This window comes from Balaenoptera physalus (assembly GCF_965194825.1).
Source record: "Balaenoptera physalus genome assembly, chromosome: 8".
In the NCBI taxonomy this organism is placed as follows: Eukaryota; Metazoa; Chordata; class Mammalia; order Artiodactyla; family Balaenopteridae; genus Balaenoptera; species Balaenoptera physalus.
In genome coordinates, this window is record NC_138887.1 from 108,170,832 (window position 1) to 108,192,109 (window position 21,278).

The 21,278-nt window shown below is 37.2% G+C and overlaps 1 protein-coding gene across 6 annotated transcripts in view; it reads right to left on the bottom strand.

Annotated features, from left to right (window-relative positions):
* DGKI (diacylglycerol kinase iota) overlaps nucleotides 1-21,278 on the bottom strand; it is a 455,938-nt gene that overhangs the window by 148,619 nt on the left and 286,041 nt on the right. For 5 of the 6 annotated variants that reach the window (XR_014266816.1, XM_082472877.1, XM_082472881.1 and 2 more), the window contains exons 20-21: nucleotides 7,681-7,880; nucleotides 2,271-2,333 (exon numbers count right to left, since the gene is read on the bottom strand). Coding sequence is in view for 5 of the 6 variants with exons in the window: in XM_082472877.1 (XP_082329003.1) it covers nucleotides 2,271-2,333; nucleotides 7,681-7,880 (263 nt within the window). In the remaining variant the exon portion in view is untranslated. The remainder of the gene's footprint in view (nucleotides 1-2,270; nucleotides 2,334-7,680; nucleotides 7,881-21,278) is intronic. The other variant, XM_082472878.1, reaches the window with a different exon arrangement.

Here is a 21,278-nt window from a genome sequence, read left to right on the forward strand (position 1 = left end):
AAGATCATCTGTAAAAAAGAGTTGTTTTGAGCAGAGAATGGCTGATCCAAGAGTTAAAAGAAAAAAAGAAAGGTCAGACAAAGTTTAGCTCAAGATACTAGAGTCCTGACTTTCGTGAGGACCAGAGCAAGGTTAATGTGATTCTTAAACACTGCCGCAATAACAGCATGAGAGTGGGTCTAAGCTAAGTTGCCACTGTCATAATATATAAATACAATACTCATTGTGCTTGGATTTTTCTCTGTGTTCCTTGCTCTATTTGAAAGAGTTCTGTTATTGAATTTTTAAAATAATACTCTAATTTAATATTTATTATATAAATCTTTCATCAGTTAGAGACATAAAATCTATAATATGCAGTAATTAATATAGCACATACAAGTATAAAATATTTTAGATAAATATTCAGGTTTTAAGTGGCCACATCTAGGTGGACTGCCTGTTACATGCCATGAAAACAAACATAAAAGTTCACCTTATTATAGCATACACACCTGGAAAAAGAAAAACAGAGCCTCATTCAAATTATATGATGAAAACTTAAACACAACTAAAACTTAAAAGGTGATAGAAATATGACAGATATCACCTGGTCTCCTATTGTTGATACTCTCAATTCCTTGAACTCTATCAATAAAGCTGCTGAAAATAATGATCACTGAGAGCCATTCTCTGGACTCAAATTTACTGAACAGGCCTTATGGGGTATACGTAATATACCCCAGCAATAGCCTCCATATTGGAAATTAAATGTTATTTTCTTACTGATTCTTTGACCGCTCAATTTTAAGTTCCATGAAGGTATAGAGCTGTCGTGCTCACCACTAAATACAAAGCAGAAAGTAGTGTCTGACGCAGAGCAAGTACAAAATAATATTTTTGGAAAAATATTTTGTCATAAATGAGTAAATAAACGTGTATCCACAAGACTAGGGTTGAAAGTAAAATGATACATAACCGAACTTTAGGAATTACTTTGCATATCCCTAGATGTTACATATTGCAGAGTTCTATTTAGACATGCATTCTTTCATTCATTCATTCTACCAACCAACCAACAATTCTGTTTAGTTTCAGAATACTTTGTGTTAAGGTCTGTGATCAAGGCTGGGAACACAAAGGGTCATAAGAAGATACTGTAAATGATTTCAAGTGGCCTAAGTATAGTGTGGGATACACACAGATATACAGCTAATATAATTAGTACCGATCGATTATACCTTGAGAACTATAATAAGTACAATAATAGTATAAATAGTGAACTCCAATGAGGATGTAACTAGTTCTGCCAGCAAGAATCAAGGTACAATTCTTAGAAGACGCAGTTATTCAGCTGGGCCCTGAGAAATACATAGGACACTGATAGATGAAAAGCGGCAGATTATAAATTGTTATGAGCATGAATTTTGAAACCAGGCTGCGGGAGTATGAATCCCAGTCTACCACTTATTAGCTGTGTGACCTTCGTCAAATTACTCAACTTCTCTGTGCATCAGATTCCTCATGTATAACATGGAGATAATACCACATATGGCAATAAGGTGGTTGGGGGAGTAAGTTAGTTAACCTGTGTAAAGCACCTGTAACAGTACCTGAAACGTAACAAAAGTATATGTAAGATGGAGAAAAGAAAGAAGGGCAAGACAGAGGCAACAGCATAAAAAAAGTCCTGAAGTGAAGCGCTAAAAAACATTTTCTTTCTGTTTTTCACCAGAAAAATATAAAAGCCTAGAGTGTGTTAAGTACAAATTACCATGTACCAATTGCTCTCTGCTAACTCATTAACAGCTTTGGGTCATTGATCTTTTATTACAACTATCGGTCCTCAACCCAGAAAAATCCACAGATGCACGTACATACAATCAAAGCTCCACGCGTAATTTCAGGGGTCCGTCCGCAGGATCAAGTGCAGCGGGAGCTTCTTCAAGGTCATCCCTGAGCCACAGATAATGGAATGGTCTAATGTGTTTACAGACTTTCCATAGAAACCAACGCTTAGTATGGAATTTTATAAAACCCCATGCAACTCTGGACCCTGAAGTACCTAATCAAAAAATTAAACTGAGAACTCAGAGGATTGAGACAAATAGAACACAAAGAATTTCACAGCTGCATCTCAAATCAAAGAAGGGCTAAAGCAGACAATTACAGTGAGGTGGTTCTTTGTCTGAGAAGCAGACCTGTGAAGGAAGAGGATGCAGGTAGTCTGGCCCTGAGGAGGAGATGAAGGTGAGAGACACAACGTAAAAACGGAACGCCTTTGTACTCACGTGGTGAAGGAGCCTGGGGGGGCAGACACTCTCCGCAGGTCCGCAGCTGGCACCTGATGGATACTAGAGGCAGCAGGGAATGAGCAGCGAAGACAGTCAGCAAAACAGCGTGGACAGACAGGGAACAAGCCAGGAGAGAGAAAGAGAGACACACAAAATTTAAACAGAAATTAAATGAGCGCATCACCAAACAGTAAATGAAAAAGAAAAAGAAAATCAAGCCAGCCACGGAAATAATCAAAAAGCCAGTGATAGCGACGAAGCCAACAGGACACATGGCAGGGCCGGCTCTCAGGCAAGCCACAGACTGGAGCACGAGGCGGGGCGCCGGCAGATGCTGGAGGTGCGCGGATGCTGCACGGGGCGGCGGGACAGAGGGTTACCGCGGTCCCCTCCGGCTCTCGGTCTCACTGGGCATCCATCTGTGCGCGCGCGCGCGCACACACACACACACACACACGTGGTAGGCTGGCACAGTCAACTCAGAGCAGAATCAAGGTAAACTGCATCCTTCAACATAGTCCTCATGATTCCAGGGCTTTGCTGGAATATTCGTGTCAAAAGACAACCGTCTTCAAAAGAGAGACTCGACAAAATCTTTAACTTCCTTCAGTTAAACAAAGAAGGCTTTCTAAGAAATCCGAAGGTAATACCAAGAAAGCCTAATTTTATCACAGTGATGCTGTAATTCCACTCATATTCTTGGTAGAGGAGTGAAACCACAGACTTCTCTCTGCTCTCCCTTCTTTTATAAAGGAAAGGGTCTTCGATGGCTACCAGAAAAGACAAAATGTGGAACTGAAGAATCTAAACCCCAAATTTCCTGTCACTTTTACATCATTATTCTCTCCACTCTCTTAGACCATTTGAACAGTTTCACTATAACTGCAATAGACGTACCCCCCCATCCCTCTTTTCCACTGGGTACATAAATTCTCATATAAAGCCACCCATGAATTAACTCCTTGTCATCCTCAAAGGGCTATCAGTTATAACCAACGATACTTCTCAGCAGCCCAGGTTGGTGGAAGTCGGTTGCCCAAAGTTTGCCAACTAGAAATCTTGCCCTTGGATAATACAATCACCCTTAGCAATGTTGTCTTAACTGCTAGTGAACTCAGGCTGAGATCTTCCTACGCACCTGAGTAATGCAGAATTTCTGATCTCCCTCAAAAGTGCCTTTCAAATAGAGAACATAATCAAATTTATCTGGCTGTCATGTTACTAGTACATGAATATGAACCTAAACAAATCTGCTCTATTACTTTTAGGGGGGATGATATTTATTGGAGTCATATTTCAAGTAGATACATAAGCCATAAATGACATATGTTCCTGTACCAAAGGGGTGGAGAGGGGAGGGGAGAGTGAACGTAATGGGCCTAGCCTTTCAGTTTATATATAGTAATAGCAAATAGGATCATAAGCCAAGAAATTTTTTTTAGAAAAAATTTTTTTCCTTTTTGCATACATGAAGATCCAGTGGCATCATGAAAGCTTCCTATTTAGCTGTTTCTCATGGGAATTCTTCCAGCCATCCATGTGCACCAGATCTTGAAATTCTTAAGTATATATCTTCCACTTCTGCCATAAAATGTGACCAAGACATTTTCTATATTATTTTTATATTCACGAGGTTTCAGATTTATGTTATTTTAGAAACAATTTCTGAGAAACCTAACAGATAGCACATTATAGAACCGATCCTTGTTCAACATGTAACCGTAAGTCTCAGACACACGAGGCACTGGGGACCCTATGAGGAAAACCCCGGGGTCTCCCCAAGGAGCAGGGGAGACAAGCAAACCAATACTTACACTGGTTTTGATAAATGGTGTGAGAGAAGTAACGAGAATACTATAGGAGCTCTGAGTGGTGTATTTAATGGCTAGAAGCAGATAGAAAAGGATTCTTAGGGAAAGTGATTATTTCGATGGAGTTTGAACTTGAGCAGGAGCTAGCAGATGAAAGCGGGTGAGGAGGACACCTCGAGAAGAGCAACTGGAGGGCAAAAATATAATGACACACTAGACAGGCCATACGTACTGCTCCAGAAATAGCAATATGCTCAGGAGCATAGGAAGAAGAGGACCAAGGCGATGATCAAAAAGGTCGGTAAAGGGCTTCCCTGGCGGCGCAGTGGTTGAGAATCTGCCTGCCAATGCAGGGGACACGGGTTCGAGCCCTGGTCTGGGAAGATCCCACATGCCACGGAGCAGCTGGGCCCGTGAGCCACAATTACTGAGCCTGCGCGTCTGGAGCCTGTGCTCCGCAACAAGAGAGGCCGTGATAGTGAGAGGCCCGCGCACCGCGATGAAGAGTGGCCCCCGCTTGCCACAACTAGAGAAAGCCCTCGCACAGAAATGAAGACCCAACACAGCCATAAAAATAAATAATAAATAAATAAATAAAATTTTTTAAAAAGGTCGGTAAAGCCAAGGAATATAGGTTTTACATTTTCAGAAAGATCATTCTAACCCGTCTATTGGAAAAGACACAGTGTGAAGGGCAGCAACACTGGAAACAAGGAAATGAATTGAGTGTAGTTTAGCAATGCTGACGAGAGGTAATGAATACGGCTCCGCAACTAAGGCTGTGTTACTAGCAGAGGGGAAAGATGGCGTGAGAGTTAAAGGTGTGGGAAGTAAACAGAAGGAAGAGTTCAAACAACGCAGGGGACGTGTAAAAGTGGAGGTGACTATGAGATATGCAGATAAAGATGGCAACTAAGATATTTGGGTATGAGTCTTCAGTTTTTAGAAGAAAGCCTGGGCTGAAGACACAGATCTGAGACACACTAGCTTATCAGTCATAGAGGGAACTTGTGCTGCAGATGTGATTTCCCAGAGAAGGGGCAAATCTATGAGGAACACCAGCATTTCAGCAGAAAGGGGGGCCACAGCCCTAAAATCTCAAATATTCATGTTAACATGCTATGTGAAAGGAGGATAAGTCCTTAAGATGAATTGAAAAGCTACCCCTTTCTGACTGAGAAACTCCCTTCCCCCTAACACAGATACACACAGGTTTTTTAACTAAAACAGCTCTCTTTCTTCAAAAAGAAGGCATGCAAATGATGCAGAAGAAACAGTGAAAAGTAAGAAAGAGAGAAAGGAAAAAAAGGGAAAGAAGGATGGCAAAAATAAAGGAAGGAAAGAAGGAAGAAAGAATTATCTTTCAATAATCTCTTTCTGCCTTGGCTGCAATAGTGAATTTTGCACACTGTGGCCTAAACAGAGAAAAGCTTGGAGGACTCAGAAGGTGGAAGAAAACTTGTAAGAAGATATTAGTGGCCTTAAACTGGAAACTCCACTTGGAAATCCAGTGGAAGAAGTTAGATTTCCAAACAAAGATTTCTACTGAAATAGAAAGAAGCAATCTAATTACAGAGGGTGAAAAAGAGTAGTGGTGAGAGATTTTCTAAAAATGTGTTGAATGATAATTTTAATAATAAGTTGTAATAAAGATCTTGGCTAATCTTTAAGATTTACATGTGTCCTTTTAAGAAATGGAAACAATATTATTAACTGCCATTTCACGCAAGTCTTTCCTACGGCCTGAGGCTGCTTGGATGGAGACACCACTGCCCCCTGGTGGGAAATAACTGCATTTTTGAGTTGAGGTTGCTTCTTGAACACCTTCCCGGCTAAATCTATGAAGTCACATCATCTATCATATGTGCCATGTGTACAAAAAGAAAACAACTCTTTCCATTTGTTTTTATACGAGAAGAAAGCCCAAATAAATTCTTAATATCGTTTCTGAGCAAATACAAATTCTTTCTCAAGGGCAAAAACTGTTTGAAACTAAACACCCGAAAACAATTTCATGTCTCATAAGGTTATTAAGCGTAGAAGCACCAGGCATGAAAATGGAAGCTGTTTGCCTATAGATATTAAGAATTTTTAGCTCTGTTAACAAACGATCTACAAGTGATCCAAAACAACCTAGACTATCTCAGAGAGGGCTTTTCACTTAGTAGTTCACAACTTTCTCTTAAACCAATAGTTCATGGCTTAACTCTAATGTTTCAAGAGAGAATATGGTCAACCATATACTATTGCTGACACACTGCCTTAAACTCACAAAGTGTATATTCAACCTAATAGTGGTAAAGGCAGAGGATAGAGAAAGCAGCAGAAATGAGCTAAGAGTTTCACTAGCTGCAAAATGTAAACAAAATGAAAAAGGCAACTAAACAAGCCCTCTGGATAACGATCTAGGAAAAGTGCTGGGGGAGCCCAGATTGACTCTGGAAAAGGAGGATGCAGAGGAGAGAAGATCCCTCACCCCAGCTTCAAGCTTAGAAGCAGACACTAAAAACTAAAACACTTCACGAGCCCTGTCGAATGCTGTTCTTCAACATCTGCCATCTCAGAAAGAGAGGTGAAGCTTTGGCAGGGAGCGACGACACCTGTGTCATTGGTTCATTCTAGGCACTTCTGTAGTTGTCACATTGACTCAATAAATACATGGCAAAGCATGCCCTTCCTTCACAGGCACTAGAGGAAGCCAGCCATTCAGTACAAATAGGTAACCATGCATCACAGGCCACAAATAGGAGGAGCACCTTGGAGGGACCCTCACTGTGACAGAAGAATGGCCCAAGGCTGAACCCTAAAACGTCCTTACCTTGAGTCAGGTCAGGCATAGGTGCATGATATATAAAAGATACTCTAAAAGATACCCCAAATCCCCATCTTTCTCCATCCCTTTCTCCAACCCCAAAAAGACATTTCAATCGAAATTAGATTAAGGGACGCTATAAAATGCACTCAAAATATCTAGTCTTTATCACCTTGTTCAAATCAGTTTATCAAAACACCCAAGAAAGGAAAGGGTCCAGGAGGGATACATTTTGTTTAGGCGTTGAGTCGTGGGTCAAGTTTCATCTAGACAACAGGATGCCACCCAGAATGGCAAAATTGAGTTGAAGCATCAGAGCACACAGGACCCCAAAATGGGAGCATTGGGAAAGGGCAGAAGGGGATGCAATGTGGAGAGAGGGGAGCCAAATCCAGCTCAGAGAAACCAACACTCTCCAAGTGACCAGGGTAAAGAGGAGGCCAACAGCGTGCCTTCTTAAACAAAAAAGAACACATTTAACAGGACATGTTTTACGACTCTGAATCACTCAGTGATCTTCTGCTGGTCCCAGTAAGTATATACTCAAGTGGTCAGTGAAAAGGCATCCTCACTCTAACACATCATACAGCAATAACTTCTGAAAGAAGGGTGTGGTCACCGTAGAGTAAACATGAAGAAGAAATATGCGCGAGAGACCAAGGAGCTGCCGAGTTTCCCGGACTTGTTCCTTTCCCAGCACAGGGAGGCCCCTGACCATGCGCATGCTCAGTGCCCTCCTCTCCACGGTCTCCATGTTCACAAAGGTGGGCAAGGGCAGACTCACTCATTGAGTAAAGGCATGGACGTCCTCCTCTTGCTCTTCTGTACCATGTTGGCCTGATTCCTCAGCGAGATCCGAATCATAGCCGGGGCCAACCTACAGGGCTCCCCATCCACTTGCATGGGGATGGATTTGTAAGTTAGCAGCATGACCTCCCGACACTGGTGCAGCCTTTCTCCGTGGCCCCCGACTTGCAGGGCAGCCTGTAAAAACAAGAGGCAAAAGGAAGCAAGAGGTTAGTGCTTAAGAGTTCCTCAGGAAACCTAGAAACCCCAAGCCCACTGCCTATAATCACAAGGCCTTTGAAAACTACTTACTGAAAGCTGTTAGCCATGAGTAAAGTGGGAAACCTTGGATCAATCATTAATACACATAAACTGAAATATCTAAATTTTGATGGCTTGATCACAAATCCTCATTGATAGCCATTTTTTGCTTTTATGTATTTTCAGCCTTAAATTAATCATTAGTTTAATATAAAAGCTCTTTGTGTTATCTACTCCCATTAAATGACCAATGTACATAGAATAAAAAGAATATAAAAAAGATAAAATACATGGTTTAAGACAGCTTCTATACTACACTTAATATATATATTTATATATAATTATAATATATAGTTATATATTATATATTAACTATATTATGTTTACATATGCAACCCATCCTTAGAAAATTTTTCAAACTTCAGGCAAGCTTTTCCTTTTTACCTAAAACCTCCTCAAACTACTTCAAATCTGTGTAAGAGCAATGAAATGCAAAATAATAATCCTCAATTGAAAACATTCTGAAGAGTAAAGCAGCTTTGAGGATCAAAATCAAACACAGTAAGAGCTCAGTTCACTCTACAGTAGCCACAAAATGAAAAGCCAACCCAACATTAAAATTCTGCAACAAAGTAGCATAATATCTCTGCCTTAGTAAAAAAAAAAATTTTTTTTCATATATATTTTCGTATCACTTACCCTTTTAGGGATGAACTAAAATCAAACAATATGCTTGGTTATGCATACAGATAGTGCCCACATTGTCTTATACAGTTTGATGGACATTTTTATACACATACGTAAATCTCCATCCAGATCAAGCTTTAGGCAGTTTACAGCAACCAGAAGGTTTCCATGTGTCCCTGCCCAATCTATTTACACTCCTCTCACCAACCAATTAGTACCTGCTATTCTGACTTCTATACCATAGATTCAATTTGTTTGAACTTGAACTTCATATAAGATGAATCATACAGTATGTATTCTTTTGTGTCTGACATCTTTTGCTCATCATTATTTTTGAGTAATAGAAAAGTGTATTTACCTACTCTTCTGCTGGTAAACATCTGGCTGTTTCCAGTTTGGGGCTATTAATGATATAAACTTTCTTGTGTCTATCTCTTGGTGGATACATACCCTCCTGTGGTACATACGATGAGTACAATTGCTATGCCGTAAGTTTTTTTTTTTAACTTTAGTAGATACTGCTAACAGTCGTTCAGTAAGGCTTTATTATAATACATTTTGAGTATCAATTTTTAATGAAGTAAACAAACTTTTAAAAGAAGTTAATACTAACTCTAGCTCAAAATCTAAAAGACTGACTTAGAAAGAGAAAGGAAAACCTATATATTATCAGCTTGTTTCCATATGCCTCCTCTCTATCTTATAAATGGGAAAAAAACTTGGTTAACTGAGATTTGTGAAGTCAATTTCCACTAATTTGGTTCCCAGATAGTTGTGTTTTCTGGTACTTTGAACTACTTTTGCACTTGCATTAATCTGAACAACAGAAACCTGATTATGTATAAATGCAAAGAGAAAAGGAACACAAAGGGACCAAAAGGAGGAAAGAAAGTAGAATAAAAACTGAAAAGTAAAGAACATACTTCATTATTGAACACCTTCGATGTTAAAAAGCACTCAGTTGTGAACTTTACATACAAATTTATTCAATTAGTAGAACAAGGAGGCAGAGGAGAATGAAGTGAGAATTTACTAAAATTCTTTCCGGCCTATTACCCGATCCTCTGTTACTCAGCTTAAGGTTTTTCTGGCTGCACTTAAATGACTCATTTAAGTTAATCTACGGATTTGAGCCACTATCTCATCTCCCGAACTTTTGCAAAATATTTCCCTTGCCTTCAACAAGTACTTCTCAGGGCAATATTTATCTGACCATACTGTATCCCTTCATCCATGGAGGAAATACCATTTTCTTCTTCTTTTTTCCTCCAGTCTTGACTAGGCCTAATGACAAATAAAAATGCAGAACCTGCTAAGTAAGAACTTATTCCTCTGGGTTTGACAGGACGGAAAATTGCTTAAATACTTTCGAACCCTTCGGTATCAGAAGGCTTCCCCAGTACTATAGAGCACATTTAAGCCATATTCTCAGCCTCGGTGATAGATTAACAGCAAAGACAATAAACAGAGGTAAATAGCTGTCAGTGGCGGTTCCACTGGCATTTCAGAATCAATCCAAGATCATTGAACAGCCACAAGAGGAATTATAGTAATTAGCTTTTCAGAATAAAGACAGTTCTATTATTGTTAGCACAAAAACATTTAGTTTATTTTTGGAACAAGTTAGAGTAAAGGTAATTTTTACTTACTAGAAATAGTTATTTTTCATCATTCAGATTAATCTAGACTTAACATCCTATAAGGCACTGGCCCTAATAACCATAATCATCCCCAGGATTTGCTAGAATGAGTCATTTACTGATAAGAATACATTGGTGTATTAATGACAGATATTCAATTGTCTGTTCAACCTAGCATGTATTATACTCTTGTGAAAACTTCAAATATTGCCTTTCTGGGAGTATATGACTTAGGAGGAAAACAAAGACAGCCCCTGAACTAAGTGCATCCATTGCCATTTATTGTCCTAAAGTCATTATAATAACTTTCTTTCAGTCCACAGTTAAGGTGTGAGGTTTTCTTTCTTTTTTTTTTTTTAAAGATTTTTTTTTTAAGTTTTTATTGAATTTGTTACAATATTGCTTCTGTTTCATGTTTTGGTTTTTTGGCTGCAAGGCATGTGGGATCTTAGCTCCCTGACCAGGGATCGAACCCACACCCCCTGCATTGGAAGGTGAAGTTTTAACCACTGGACCACCAGAGAAGTCCCTGGTGTGAGGCTTTCTGACTTTCTGCACTATGCTCCTCCCCGGAATACTATTCTCCGTCTCTCTTCAAGTCTCATCCTCCTTCTTACTAGTCAAGTTCCTTATTCCACTTGCTGTCAGATGACAGGACAGACAACCCTGGGTTGGGAAATCAGAACAGAAATAAGGGCAAGTCTTCCAACCCTTCCTTTCTCCCGACTGCTGCAGGCCCCTGAGTCCCAGTCCTAGCCCTAGTCCTGTAACAAAAGGCCCAAGGCAGTGATCAGTGACATGGACAGTAAATAATGGAGATAATCAACAATACGAAAATCTGGGTTTGGTTTTTTTTTTTTTCAAGACGAACAAGGTGGTCTTGTAAAACCAAATAACAAAAAATGGAAAACTATTTTGCTTTATTAAAAAATAAAACAAGAGGCTTCCCTTGTGGCGCAGTGGTTGAGAGTCTGCCTGCCGATGCAGGGGACACGGGTTCGAGCCCTGGTCCAGGAAGATCCCACATGCTGCGGAGCAACTAAGCCCATGCACCACAACTACTGAGCCTGCGCGTCTGGAGCCTACGCTCCGCAATGAGAGGCCGCGACAGTGAGAGGCCCACGCACCGCGATGAGGAGTGGTCCCCGCTCGCCACAACTGGAGAAAGCCCTCGCACAGAAACGAAGACCCAACACAGCCAAAAATAAATAAGTAAAAATAAATAAAATAAAAAAATAAAAAAAAAATTAAAAATAAATAAATAAAATAAAAAATAAAACAAGAGAGGATAAGATATAATAGAGTTTAAAAGTCATACAAGAATGTTATAAAGATTTATATGTTAATAAACTGGAAAACCTAGAGAAATTTCTGGAAAAAATATAATATGCAAAATTTGGTGTAATAAATACAGAAATTGGATAGATCAGACTGGTTTTAAAAATTGAAAGTTTTCAAAAACATTACTCATTCCACCCCCAACCCCAAAATGTGCCAAGTAGACTTAGATGTTTTACAAGTAATTCTACCCAAGTTTTATAGAAGGACAGTGTCTAATAAAACTTGTTTCCTTAAATGATGCTATGGCTTCTGAAATAACAAAACCAGATAAGGGCAGCAGCAGAAAGCAAACTTTTAACCTAAATTATATTTATAATCACACATACCAAAATCATTTAAAAAAAATAGCTAATTGCTTTTACTGGTCTGTTACATAAAAACTAAATTGTGGGGCTTCCCTGGTGGCGCAGTGGTTGAGAATCTGCCTGCCAGTGCAGGGGGCACGGGTTCGAGCCCTGGTCTGGGAGGATCCCACATGCCACGGAGCAACTAGGCCCGTGAGCCACAACTACTGAGCCTGCGTTTCTGGAGCCTGTGCTCCGCAATGAGAGAAGCCGCGATGGTGAGAGGCCTGCGCACGGCAATGAAGAGTGGCCCCCGCTCGCCGCAACTAGAGAAAGCCCTCGCACAGAAACGAAGACCCAACACAGCCAAAAATAAACAAATAAATTAAAAAAAAAAAAAGAAAAAAAACTAAATTGTGATCCATTATGGGTTTTTGCAAGAATTAAGAGTACTTCAACATCAGAAAATAACAAAGAATGAAATAATTCCATTTGCAACAACATGGATGGACCTACAGATTATCATATTAAGTGAAATAAGTCAGAGAAAGACAAATATCATATGATAGCACTTATTTGTGGCATCTTTAAAAAATGGTACAAAACGAATTTATTTACAAAACAGAAATAGACTCACAGACACAGAAAACAAACTTAAGGTTACCAAAGGGATAGCGGAGGTGGGGGGCAGGGGAGGGGTGATAAATTAGGAGTTTGAGATGGACATATACCCACTACTATATATAAAACACGTAAACAACAAGGACCTACTGTGTAGCACAATGAACTATACTCATTATCTTGTAATAACCTAAAATGGAAAAGAATCTGAAAAAGAACATATTTGTATACATATATATGTATAACTGAAACACTTTGCTGTACACTTGAAACTAACACAACATTATAAATTAACAATATCTCAATAAAAATAAAATAAAAAAGAAACACATTATTATAATTCCACCATACTGTGGTCTAAGTGAGATAAACCACATTATCATCCCAAAAGATGCAGAAAAAATAATAAAGTTCAGTGCCTTTTAGGATCAGTTGTTAGAAAACTAGGAATAGAACACAACTTATTTACCTGATAAAGGTCATCTGTCAAAATCCTTAGAGAAAACATTATTTGGAATAAAGAAAATTCAAAGCATTCCTTTCAAGGGGCAAGATGATCCACTAGTAACAAAAGTTTTCAACATAGTATTGGAGGTCTTGACCAACATAATAAGTCAAGGAAATAAAATTGGAGGAAAAGCCATGGAAGAAAAAAAGCAAACCTGGTAATATTTCCACTAATATCATCCTATACATCAAAAGTCCAAGAAAATTCACAGGCCAAAAATTAAACCTCGTAAGAAAGGTATACTATCAACATAAAAAATCAAGTGCTCCCCATCTCTAGCAATAACTAAGTAAAAATATAATAAAAAATAGGATGTCATCTATAATATCAACAAAAACAATAAAGCAATAAGACTTTTGCAGAAAAATTTTAAACTATTGGAGACATTAAAAAAAAAACCTTAAAGAAATGGAGAACCACGCCATAGTCATGGATGGGACAATTTAATACTCTAATGATATGAATTTCCTCCAAATTAATACATAAATTCAACGTAATTCCAAGTGAATATGAGAAATACTATTTTGAAGAATCTTGTCAAACTGATTCTATAATTAATTTCAAAGAATAAAGGTTCACAAATGGCTGAGAATATTTTGAAAACATAAAGAACAATAGATTATCCTTACTGAATATTGAGTCATGTAATATTCAAAGATACAGTAATTCAAATAAAGGTGTTTGCATAAGAAAAGACATAAAGGTCAAAGGAAATGCATAGAGAGAGCAGAATAAACTCATATGTGTGAGGACACAGAATATGTGGGATGTGGGATTGTAAATTACTGGAGAAATGATGGATAATTTAGCAAATGGTGCTGGGAATATTTCTCACTAAAATAGAGAAAAATAAAATCAGTATTCTACCTCACATCATACACAAATATAAGCCCAGATGTATTAAAGGACTAGGAGCAAGAAACAAAAATATTAATATAAAAATTAGCCAGTAGAAAGAGAGGAGAGCGCAAGTATATCTTTCTCCTTAACTCTCTTTTTTCAAGCAGTGTCTCTGGCAGTGGCTGATTCTCCTCTGTGCTTCCATTTCCCACTGGCAAGCACTCTCCCCAGGCCACCCCTGTCTCTACGGTCCCAGCACAGACAGGCGGCCCCAGCAGTGACCTCAACTCCTGTGGTCTGATTCCCTCCTCTGGAGTCCCAGCTCCTGCCCGATGACCCTCACTGCACAGCCCATCAATGGCCACTTGTCCAAGGTCCCACCACTGCTGAGTGGCCCTGGCTCCTGAATGCTGATAACACCGTCTTTTCTCTTTGTCCCTCCAGTTCTGGAGGAGGCAGAGAATTTCTGCAGTTGCTAATCCATGGATTGCTATCTATGCGTTACCTCTTTTCAGTTCTTCTAACATCCTGTAACTAGTCCCCTGTACTAAATTCCCTCAACTGGACTGTCTCACATGGGATATTTTCCCTCTCTGACACCCTACCCTAGTCTCCAAAATGAGAAATTTTACTTAAGTCATTTGCAGTGGCACCATCATTCAATCCATATTTTTCTATACAAGTTTTTACAAGCTGTTTTATTGCCACGAAGCAGTGCCATTAAGTTTTATTGCTTTTTTCCATGTTATCAAATATTAAGATTTCTGGACATGGGTGTATTTTAAAATCCTACTGTAATACATGCTGTAAGCAGTCTAAATACCACCAGCAATAGTATTACTATTTACTTAATTATTGTCCATATGAGTAACATTTATGGCAAAAATAATTCCATAGGGCTTCCCTGGTGGCGCAGTGGTTAAGAATCCGCCTGCCAATGCAGGGGACACGGGTTCGAGCCCTCGTCTGGGAAGATCCCACATGCCGCAGAGCAACTAAGCCCATGTACCACAACTACTGAGCCTGTGCGTCTGGAGCCTGTGCTCCGCAACAAGAGAGGCCGCGACAGTGAGAGGCCCGCGCAGTGGAATGAAGAGTGGCCCCCGCTCGCCGCAACTGGAGAAAGCCCTTGCACAGAAACGAAGACCCAACACAGCCAAAAATAAATAAATAAATAAATTTATAAAAAAAAAAAAATAATTCCATAGATTCAGTTTCTTTATATGTTAAGTGGTGAGGTTTCGGTAGGCTGCTATGGTCTGTTTAGCACTAGCATTTTAGGATGCTAGGTTGTACCTATAATTTCATGTTCTCAAATTCTACGACATGCCATCTAACTTTGGCAATATTAGCTGTATGCTAATGCCCAGCCAGCACCTACAATGAAGCAGAGAACAGTAAAAAGGAAAGGCTTTATTTGAAAAACTTTCCTTCTGCTCATTAAAATTAATCCAGCAATCATTAAATACTTACTATGAATAAGAACTTTTTTTTTGAAAAAGTGAAGATTCTTATAGTGAAGAAACCTAAGTACTCCTTCTCACTGGGGTTTATTGTACACTTTTGTCTTTTTCCATTTTTGTTCAATAGAGGTAGATTCACTATTAAAGTGAGCTCATGGGAGGCAAAAAAGCCACAAAAGGGGTCTGTTCAGCTTCTCTGCCAACAGTGAGATCTAGCCTGGAATTCAGTGGTGCACGTTGGAAAAAAATCATCTTCATGCTTTCAAGCTATTTCCATAAACAATCAATCCTCTGAAATCTGTAATATCATGACAGAGTTAATATAGTGTAGTCATATGATCAACAACATATCCTGGGATCAAATAAATTTGTATAAACCTGGGAAGAAACACATCCTATTGATTTTTTTTTACACTAGGCTAGTAGCATCCATCCCTTATACTAGACTGTTTTTGGATTTTGTGAAGCAAGAAGGGAACTGAATAGAATATAATGCTGAAACAGTATCAACTAGGTCACAATAAAAGAAAAGCCAGACTCCGTACAATATGTCATCTACCCAGCATATAATCAGTCGTATTAGACATGCAAAGAAGCAAGAAGATGTGATCCGTGAGGAAGAAAAATTTTTTGAAATGATCACGGAATGGACTTAAGAGCAAATTGGACACTGCAAAAAGGGGTCAGTGAACATGAAAACAGAGCAATACAAATTATATAATCTGAAAAACAGAGACTAAAATGTTTTATTTTTTTCCCCAAGACCCATGAGGCAATAGCATGCCATCTAAAGTACACATAATTGAATGCCAGAAGGAGAGGAAAAGGATGGAGCAGAAAATACACGGATGAAAATATTCCAAATTTGTAGGGAAAAAAAAAAAGGTCAACCTTCAGTTCCAAAAAGATCAATGAACCTAAAACAGGATAAATACAAAGAAAACCATGTGGAAGTTAGAATAATGCCCACTACAACACCCAGGAAAAATATGCCCACATTCTAATGCCCAGAAACTATGAAAACCGTACAAGGCAAAAGAGCCCTTTCTGGTATGATTACATTAAGGATGTTGACATAGATTATTTTGGATTATCTGTGGGAGGGGGCCCTGATGTCATCACAAAGGTCCTTATAAGTGAAGAAGGGAGGCAGGAGAGTCAGAGAACAAGAGGTGAGTATAGAAGCAGAGGTCAGAGTGAGGCGGGGCCATGAGCCAGGAAAAGGAGGCCACCTCAACAAGCTGAAAAAGAAAAGGAAGTGGGTTCTTCCCCAGAGTCTCTGGAAGAAACACAGCCCAACCATCCATCTTAGACTTCTGATCTCCCAAACTGTATGGTATTACATTTGTGTGGTCTTAAACCACTGTTCATGGTAATTTGCTTACAGCAGTGATAGAAAAGTAAAACAAACACATAGAGGCATAAAACTAAAAGAAAAAAGTCTCAAAAACAGAGAAAAAGGACATAAACAGGGGAATGATACAAATGGTACCTGACTGTTCATCCTTAAAACATGGAGGCCTGAAGAAAATGAAACAACATATTTAAAGTGCTGGAAGAAGCCAACAAACAAACCAGTCAATCCAGTATTCTATATTCATAAAAATATAGTTCAAAAAAATGAGGATAAAATAAAAACATTTCAGAAAAATTAAATTTGAAATTATTTACTGCCAAGAGAACTGTACTATAAGAAATGCTAAAGGAAATCTTTCAAACTCAAGCAAAATGATACCAGATGAAATCTTTGATCAACAGAAAGAAATGAAGAAAGCTGGAAATGGTGACGATGTGGGTATACATAAAAGACTATGAATTGTTCTTTCACCTCTTAATGTCTTCAAACAACAACTGACTGCTTAAAGCAAAAATATCAATATTGAAATGTGGGGTTTATATGTATGTCAAAGTGTAATACATGAAAAAAATAGCACAAAATAGGGGAGAAAAATTGAAATTATAAGAGAAAAAGGTCTGTAACAAATTACTTGTATCAAGAATAAAGGAGGGGATTTTACAGACATTAAAAAAATAATAAGAGAACACTGTGAACAACTTTATGCCAATAGACTTAACAATTTCAATTAAGTGGACAAATTCCTTGAAAAATTCAACTTAGTAAAACTGACTGAAGAAGAAATAGAAAACGTGAATAATTCTATATCTATTCTTGCCTCAAAGAAATCTCAAACCCAGACAGTTCTTTAGGAAATTCTATGAAATACTTAAGGAAAAACATAATACCAATCTTATACAAATTCTTTCAGAAAGCAGACAATTCCTATCTCAATTTATGGGGCCAGCATAACCTTGATATCAAAACCCATAAAGGATAGTTCAAGAAAATAAATTTATAGACCAATATCTTTCATAATCAGTCACAAAAATACTTAATAAAATATTAGTAAATTGAATCCAGTATATAAAAAATGATAATACATCAAGTGAGGCTTAACTTAGAAATGCAAACTGAGTAATTTTTTTTAAAAAATCAGTGGAATTTATGATATAAAGAAAATAAAGGAGAAAATCAGGTCACTTCCATATATTAAAAAAAAGCATTTGATTAAATACATCACTCATTTGTGACTTAAAAAAACTCTCAGAAAACTGACATAGACTCATAATTACTTAATTACATAAAGGGCTTTTATAAAAACAACAACAACCAAACAGCATACCTCATGAGGAGATATGGAATGCTTCCTCCTATAATGGGGAAGAAGGCAAGCATGTTCATTCTTACCACAGTTATTCAACATATTGCAAGCTCATTCAATAAGGCAAGAAAAATAAATCGGTGTGTAAGGAAATAAAACTGTCCTATTCACAGACCACACAATTATGTATACAGAAAAACCTAAGGTATATATCAAAAACTACTAGAACTAATGAGTGAATTTAGCAAAGCTGCAAGACAAAGTCAATAAATAAATATCTACGTGTGTGTACACATAAACATCAGTTATTTCTATATATTAGCAATAATAATTACATGTGAAATTTAAAATCATACTATTTAAAATACTTAGGAATGAATTTAACAAAAGGTATACAAGGACCTGAAAACTGCACTGAAACTATAAAAGACTGCTAAGAGAAATTAAAGAACACCTAAATAAATGGAGAAATATATCATGCTTATAGATTGGAACATTCAATAATGTTAATATGCCAATGCTCCCTAAATTTACCTATAGATTCAATGCAATCCCAATTAAAATCCAAACAGTTTTCTGTAGACACAAACTAATTCTAAAATCTATACACAAATTCAAAAGATGCAGAATAACCCTAACACCCTTAGAAAAGCAAAGTGAAATGATTCATATTACCAGGTTGAAGACTTACAATAAATCTATAGCAATCAAAACAGTGTGGAAGTGGCACAAGGATAAACAAATCAATGAAACAGAATAGAGTTCAGAAGAAGACCCACATACAATCAAGAGGCAAAGGCACCAAGACAATTCTATAGAAAAGGAAAGTCTACTCAACAAATAGTGCTGGAAAAAACCTGGATAAATGTATTTTTAAAAATCATGAATAAGATTCTTTTATTTCACCTCTCATGATGTTATCGAGAAACTTGCAAAGTTTTGGATAATTGTATTTTTAAAAATGAATCTTGAAGCTACTTTGCAGAATACACAAGAATTTGAGCTGAATCACATACTTATACATAAAAGCTAAAACTATAAATCTTCAAGAAGAAAACAAAGGAGAATATCTTCCCAACCTTTCCTGGAGTAAGCAATAATTTAAGAAGGACACAAAAAGCTCTAGCATGAAATATGCCTACCTCCTAAAACTGGAATTCATAAGAATGTTTAAACTTCTGCCGATCAAAAGAAACATTAAAAAAATAAAAAGATAAAAATAAACTGAGAACATATTTGCACTAAATATACCTGTCAAAAGACTTATATTCAGAATATATAAACAGTACCTGCAATTCAACAATAAAAGATAAACAGCCCATCAAAATATGCAAAAAATACAGACATTTTTAAAAAAACCAAAAAGACATAAAAGGTAACAATAAAGATAAACAACATGTCTTACTCTCATTTTTTTGTTGGACATAATTGACTGTATAAAACATACATAATTTCTTTCTTTCTAGGGATGTAATTTTATCCTCTCATTCTGTTTCATCAAGTGTAATATAATAGCTTTTTGTCTCTATCCATGAACACATTTTCAGAACCTGTAGGGTATTAAATTCCTATCACTTCCCATCAGGTATTCTTAGACATTGCTGTTGGGCAAGTAAACAGTACAAAATTTCTAGAAAGCAGTCTTTTATTAAGAGTCTTTAAAATGTTTATGCCATTGAATCAGTCATTTCTCTCCTGGGGATTTGACATAAGAAAATAATTTGAAATGTTAACTGTGGTTTATAAACATTATGTTAATTACAGGAGTGTTTTATACCACCAAACATTGAGAAAGCTAAAAGTTCCATAAAGGAAGCTTTTCATAAAGGAATAATTATTATATAATATGAGACATAGTTACACAATGAAAGAGTAGGATTTACTTATAATATGATTCCCTATATATTTAAAAACACGGAAATAAAGCAATTGAAAGGGAACACATCAAAATATAAATATAGTTAGTTATGGATCATGTGATTCTGAGTAATAGTTTTAGTTCTTATACTTACATGTGTTATCAAAATAAACATTTAATATTACTTTTTTCTAAAAAAAAAAAAAAAAAAAAGGATTATCTGGTATGTGTACAACTTCAACCCTGGGAGTTTCTCTATGTAACTTTTCTCACCGAATAACCTTTTGCTTTTCTAATTCATAAATATCAAACAGCCTACATATTTTAATTTCAATTAACAAAAAGAAAGCGGGCTATGCTTTCCTTAAAGTTCAGGAGACTGAAATCTATGGATTACATACCATATAGCAAATTAGGCTCCCAGTTCCTCCATCTGAATAATGCTTTGAACTGTCTTGAAAAGTTTTAGATTACTGAGAAACAGACTCAACATGAAAGGCCCTTCACAACTGTAATGGCAGAAAATTGTGGCAGAAGTAAATACAACTGATTTACTGATAGGGTCTGATTATGGTCTGTGTAGAATCCAAAAAGCTAATCAGGTTACCAAGCACCCAACGAAGAATCATCTTAATTAACAGGAATGCATTTCAACCAGTAAAATGAATTGAATACTTCTGCTTTGAAATGTGCAATTACAAGATAAAGTCTAAAAGAAACAATCTTTTCTCCCATTCTAGTAATTCTATTTCAACTCCCTCTTAAAGCACCACTCTGAATAATTTAAATACACAAAAATACATACACTTTTACCCAAGTAACTACACTCTTCTGTTTATATAATCATCTTACACAGATGTGTGAGTTTTCAAATAATTTACCTTCTTAGAAACGTAATAGTTTCAAGGCATGTGAAATTGAAGGGCTGAAAATAAAGTGCTTTCATTACTGAGTAAAAAAAAAAAATACAATAGTGTCTGCTATATGAATAGGAAGGTAAGATGTGTGTGAATATCAAGCAATATTATTTAAAGAACATGGGATGTTCAAAATTGTGCAGTATCATCTACATGTAATAATTTTACTATTCCATTTTCTCTACACCAACTCCCATCTATTATTTTCCTCTTTTTCCTACTAATGATGGGATGGGAGAGAAAAGGACTTGATAGACCCCCCTAAATACTCTCTCCTGACCTAGAGGGAACTCCTGAGCTCTAAACATATATTTCAAACTGCACATTTCTATATCTTCTTAGATGTCTCACAGGGGTTTCAATTTTAACTTATATAAAACAGACTTCATTTTTTGACACTATTACCTTTCTTTTATATTTTCTATCGCATATAATATATTCTCCCTTTGCCTATGCTGGCCACCCGGCATTCGCTGATACTCCTTTCTCACCCTTCACAATAAGTCTGTATCAATA